The sequence below is a fragment of the Belonocnema kinseyi genome, chromosome 6, assembly GCF_010883055.1.
Source record: "Belonocnema kinseyi isolate 2016_QV_RU_SX_M_011 chromosome 6, B_treatae_v1, whole genome shotgun sequence".
In the NCBI taxonomy this organism is placed as follows: Eukaryota; Metazoa; Arthropoda; class Insecta; order Hymenoptera; family Cynipidae; genus Belonocnema; species Belonocnema kinseyi.
In genome coordinates, this window is record NC_046662.1 from 3,716,303 (window position 1) to 3,722,506 (window position 6,204).

The 6,204-nt window shown below is 20.6% G+C and overlaps 1 protein-coding gene across 1 annotated transcript in view; it reads left to right on the plus strand.

The window, feature by feature from the left end:
* Positions 1-6,204, plus strand: part of LOC117174722 (bone morphogenetic protein receptor type-2) — a 52,045-nt gene that overhangs the window by 26,679 nt on the left and 19,162 nt on the right. The window contains exon 8 of the mRNA XM_033364041.1: positions 2,529-2,659. Within this exon, the coding sequence (XP_033219932.1) occupies positions 2,529-2,659 (131 nt within the window). The remainder of the gene's footprint in view (positions 1-2,528; positions 2,660-6,204) is intronic.

Consider the following 6,204-nt stretch of genomic DNA (forward strand, 5'->3'; position numbering starts at 1 on the left):
AATATAATTTTAAATTTTCTACAAATCAGAACTTTTTTTAACGAAGAGGATTACATGTCTATCAAAAAAGATCAATTTTCCATAAAGAAAGGTAATATTTTAAGTGAATTTTCAATTAAAATGATAAATCTTCAATTAAATAAAATTTATTTTTTAACCAGATAATTATATTTTCAGTTAATAAAATAAATTTTCAACCAAAAAAAGAAAGGAATTTAAAAAAAATTAGTTCCATTTTCAACCAAGGAAAATTATTTTTAACCAAAAAGATGAAGTTTTCACTAATAAGAGTAGTCTTCTACCAAAAAACAGACTTAAAAAAAATAGTTGAATTTTCACCTAATACAGATAAACTTTTAACTAAAAATAGAAGAATTAAATTTCTATAAAAAAAGATACATTGTCGACAAAAAATTAAAGAAATACATTTTCAGTTAAAAAACTAATTTAAAAAAAAAAAAAACTAATTTTCAACTAAAAAGTTCAAATTTTCAACCAACAAGATGAATTTCCTACCAAAATATACTAATTTTTAACAAAGTACATTAATTTTTAACCAAATATTTGAATTTTTAAAATAATTTACAACCAAAAAGAGGAATTAGTCAAAAAGAAATTTAAATATTCTCCCACAAACTCGAATTTTCAATAAAATACAGGAATTTTAAACGAAATATTTAAATTTTCAACTTAAGAAGAAAAAAAATATCTGGAATTACCTGATCCGTAGCAACTCTGCAATTAAAAAAAGTAAATATATTTTTGTCAAAATATATGTCAAAATTATGATTTTTTTTTTAACAATAAAAGCTATAAATTCTCTTTATTGTTCTATAAATGAGTTTTTCAGGTATTATATTCATTATTTGACCATTGATATTATTTTACTGTTGAATATCAGTTGTAAAGATTGACTCGACTTTTTATCAAAATTTTGAAAAATTATTAAAAATGTAAAAAAGTTGCCTTGCAATCTTCTAAATTTTCCTGAAACATTTCGAAATTCTTTTAAAGCTCCTAAAGTTTATTTATGAAATCTTGGAAAATTTATATGTCAAAAAAGCTTTTAGATTTTAAAATTATTTTTGTAATCTCTTCAATTCTAATAAATATTCCTTGAATTTACTTTATTTAAAAATTTTATTTTTTAATCTTACCAAATTCAAATATTTTTCTTTAAAATCTTGTACACTCTTTTTTGAAATTTTAGAAAAATCCCTTGATATGTTTAAAAACCTTTTTTTTTTTAAATTTTTTCTTAAAGTTCATTTTTCAAAATAAAAAAACATTCAACATTTGTACACAAATATTAAGAATATTATTTATTTGTAATCTTGTCACGTCTTCTAAACCTTCCAATCTTCCAAAATTATTCAAATTTTTCCTTATTTTTGCAAAATTAAAAATATTGCTTTTAAAATCTTCAAGATTTTTCTTTGAAATTTTTTTAATCATTTAAAGTGGTTTGAAGTCTTTTTAAATTAATTATTTGACACAAAAAATTATTATATATTTTTTTCTAGGAACCTATACATTTTCTTTTCATTTTTTTTGAAACTTCAAAAAATTGTAAAAAAAATCTTTAAATTTTACAATTTTGTTATTTTAATTCATTTCATTTTATTTTTAAAAATTAATCTTAAGCTTTAATGATTTCAACATATTTTGAAACAATATCTGAAAGAATTTGCGAAAATTAAAAAAAAAATCCGCATTTAAAAAGTTCTAGGAAACATTTTTTCAAAAAATAGTCAATAAAAAAACAAATTTAGAATTTATTTATAAATAAAATTTCGAAGCTTCGAAGGATTTTGAAAAGTTTGAAGAAAAGAATCTTGAGATTTTAGGGAAAATTCAAATTGATTTTTTATTTTTGAAAATTAATTTCAGGATAATATTGAAGAAGATTTTAAAACATTTGAAATGATTTCCAAAAATTTTGGAAAAGAATCTAGAATAATTTAAAAACAAGATTACAAAATTTTAGAAAATATTCGAATAAGTTTAAGAGATATTTAGTAAGTTTGAAAACATACAAAAATAAATTTTAAACGTAAAAAGATTTCAACCAGCTTAAATCCAAATGTACATTTTTAAAGATTTCGAACCAAAAATTTAAAAGACTAAGAATTTTGAAAGGATTCAAGAGAATAAAAAAAATATCTTAAGATTTCTGGGACAATTGTTAATAATTCTTTTATTAACCAAAATTTATTTTTAAAGAATATTTTATTAAGATTTCCAAACCTTACAAAAGATTTTGAAAATTGTCAAAAAATAATCTGGAAGATTTGAAGGCAATTTTTGTAATTTTGTAGTCTATCATCTAAACTTTAGGAAAAATTTTAATAATTTTAAAATCTGTGGAAGTTTAAAAAAAATTTCAAAACTAATTAAATATTTGAATAGATTTTTTTTTTTAATTTCAGGAAAAATTGAAACTAGTTTCTTATTTTCAAAAATTAATTTTTGCAATTTTTTTTATTATAGAAAATATTTAGGAATCTCTTAAAATTTATTTTTTTCAGGAAAATTGAAGCCATGTGTGGCGCACAGAGATATCAATTCAAGAAATATTTTAATAAAAGCCGACGGTAGTTGCTGTATATGCGATCTTGGATTGGCGGTACAAATCGATGAAACAAAGTCGATTAATGATGTAAGTTATCGCCATATTTATTATAATCATAATAATTTTCTCTATATTCCCATTATTAATCAGGGTGACGCCTTAATCGAGAAACCGAGAAATCACCTGAAATTTTATGAACCGGGAAATAATAAAAAAAAATTTTTTTTTAATTTTTCGTTAGGAATTTACCTTTTTTTCTTGAAAATTCAACAACTTGCGGTTAAAAGCTAAACTCTTTTGTTAAAGATTAATTTTGTTTTTGAAAGATTCATCAATTTAATGAAAAATTCATTTAGTTTGTTGAAAATCCATTATTTAACTAAAAATTTAACTTTCAGAAATAATTGAACTATTTTGGATTGAAAATTAGCCTTTTCTAGTTCAAAATTCATAATTTTAATTAAGAAAAACTCCTCGGTTAAAAATTAATTTTGTTTAGGAACGGTTCATCATTTTGAATGAAAATTAATTTCTTTTGTTGAAAAATAAGCTATTAGATTGACAACTTGTTTATTTTTTTATGAAACAGAATGTTTTACTGGAAATTTAATTATTTTCTGAAAGTACGATTTTTTTTTGTTCAAGAATTTAATTATGAACCGAAAATTCAACTATTCTATTTTTGGTTGAAATTTGATCTTTTTCAGATGAAAATTCAAGTATTATGTTGAAAATTGATGCTATTTATTTAAAAATCAAACTTTTTTTCAGAAATTAATTTAATTTGTGGAAAATTCGTCTTTTTTGTAAAAAATAAACCTTTTCTAGTTCAAAATTTAACAATTTGGATGTAAATTTGTCTTTTCTAAGTGAAAATATATTAATTTTTTTATATAAAAGTACTACTTTTTTGGTTGAAAATCAAACTTTTTGGCAGAAAATTTGTTTTTTCTTTGAAAGTTAATCTCATTATTTAAAAATTCTTATTTTTGGTTAAAAATTCAAGTATTCCAGTTAAATATTCATCATTTTAGTTGAAAATTCATCTTTTAGGGTAGAAATAAATTTACTTTTTAGAAAAGAAACTCGTTTGTTAAAAATTAATTTTGTCGGTTAAAAAATGAGCTACTTGATTGACAACTCGTTTTCTTTTTATGAAAAAAAATTTTTTTACCGGTAATTTAATTGTTTTCTGAAAGTTCGTTTTTTTTTGTTTGTTAAGAATTAAATTTTTAACGGAAAATTTAAATGCTCTATTTTTTGTTGAAATTTAATCATTTTTAGATGAAAATTTAAGTAATTTGTTGATAATTGATGCTGTTTATTTAAAAATTAAACTTTCGTTTCAAAAAATTCAGAAAATTAATCTTATTGGTTGAAAATACATATTTTAATAATAGTTAATAATTTATCAGTTCGGTTGAAAGTTAATTTTTGCAAATAAAAATTTAACCCTTTCACTTTTAGTTGAAGATGAACCTTTTCTAGTTCTAAATTTGACAATTTGGATGAAAATTTGTCTTTTCTAATTGAAAAAATATTTATTTGTTTGAAAATTCACATATTTTGTTATAAAAGTACTACTTTCTTGGTAGAAAATCAATTTTTTTGGCAGAAAATAAGTTTTTTCTTTAAAAATTAATCTCATTATTTAAAAATTCTTATTTTTGGTTAAAAATTCAAGTATTCCAGTTAAATATTCATCATTTTAGTTGAAAATTCATCTTTTAGGCTAGAAATAAATTTCATTTGTTAGAAAAGAAACTCTTTTATTAAAAATTATTTTTGTTTAGCAAAGATTCATCATTTTCAATAAAAATTAATTGCTTTGGTTCAAAAATGGGCTATTCGATTGACAACTTGTTTTTTTTTTTGTGAAAAAAAATTTTTTACTGAAAATTTAATTTCCAAAAATTTTAGAAAATAATGTAGAAGAATTTAAAAACAACAATTTTGAAATTTTGTAAAATTACGAAATTTTAGAAAATATTCGAAGAAGTTTAAGATATATTTAGTAAGTTTGAAAACATACAGAAATTTCTAAACATTACAAAAGATTTAGAAAATTGTCAAAAAATAATCTGGAAGATTTGAAGGCAATTTTTGTAATTTTGTAGTCTATTATCTAAATTTTAGGAAAAATTTAAATCGTATTAAAATATATGGCATTTAAAAAAAATGTCAAAAGTAATTAAAAATTTGAATAGATTTTTTCAGATTTCAGGGGAAATTTAAACTAGTTCATTATTTTCAAAAAGGAATTTTAAGGTAATATTTTTAAACATTTCAAATTATTTCCCAAAATTTCGGAAAATAATGTTAAATAATTAAATTAAAATGTTAAATAATGTTAAATATTCATCATTTTTGTTAAAAATTCATCTTTTAGACTAGAAATAAATTTAGTTTTTAGAAAAGAAACTCTTTTGTTGAAAATTAATTTTTTTATTGAAGATTTATGATTTTAATTAAAAATTGTTCTTTCTTTGGATAAAAAGGAATTCCAGGCCTCACCAATTTATCCTAAATTCTTTTGAATTCTTCTAAATTCTACTCAATTCAATGAATTAAAAAAAAGTTTTTGTTTAATTCATATTTAAGTCTTTGAAACTCATTTTAAATTCTTGGGCATTTCATCAGATTCTTTTAATTTCTCTTTAATTTTTTAAAACTCATTTCAGATTTACTGAATTTAATGAATATTCTCATATTTATTGTTAACAATTCATTTAAATTTTTTTAATTTGCCTTTAATTTTTATGAAACTCATCAATTGATTTAAAAAAATGTCCAATTCATTTGAATTCTTATGAATCTAACTTGAATTGTTTTGAAAATCTTATTTTTTATCTATAAATGAAAATACTATTTAATTATTAAGTTTTTGGTTGAAAAATGATCTTATTCATTTAAAAATTCTTCTTTTTTGGTTTAACATTGATTTTCTTAACTTGAAACTTAATTATTTAAATTTTCGTTGACAATTTATCTTTTTTAGTACAATTTTTTATTTTTTGTTTGTTTGAAAGTTCGACTGTTACGATTGAAGATTAATTTTTTTAGTTGAAAACTCATTTTTTATTTAAAATTCATCTATTCCAGTTTAGGATTCATCATTTTAGTTGAAAATTACAAGTTAAGATGAAAATTTCTTTGTTTTACTAAAAATGTACCTATTCCGTTTTCTGCTAAAAAAAAAGTTTTATTTCAAAATTCACCTACTTGGTTCGAAAATGTACCTTCTTTGATTGAAAATTAACTGTTTCGTTAAAATTCATTTATTTTGATGAAAATTTTTATTTTTTGTCGAAAATTCATCTTTTTGTATGAAAGTTAGTCCTTTTGTTTGAAAATTAATTTAATTGTTGAAAAACTTATCTTTTTGGTAAAAAATTTAAATATTCCAGTTATGCATGAATACGTTACTTTTAGTTTACCGGGATATAACGGGGCATTTGAAATTGTCCGCTGAATCGCCATCCTGTCTTTTTAAATAAATATATTAAAATAAATTTTAAATATAGTACATTACATTCGTCCCGTGTAATGTATACTATTTTTCTTCCTATCCGGCCGAAAATTCGTTGTTTAGTTAAAATTTCCAATCAAAAGCGCGTGAGACACGTAAGACT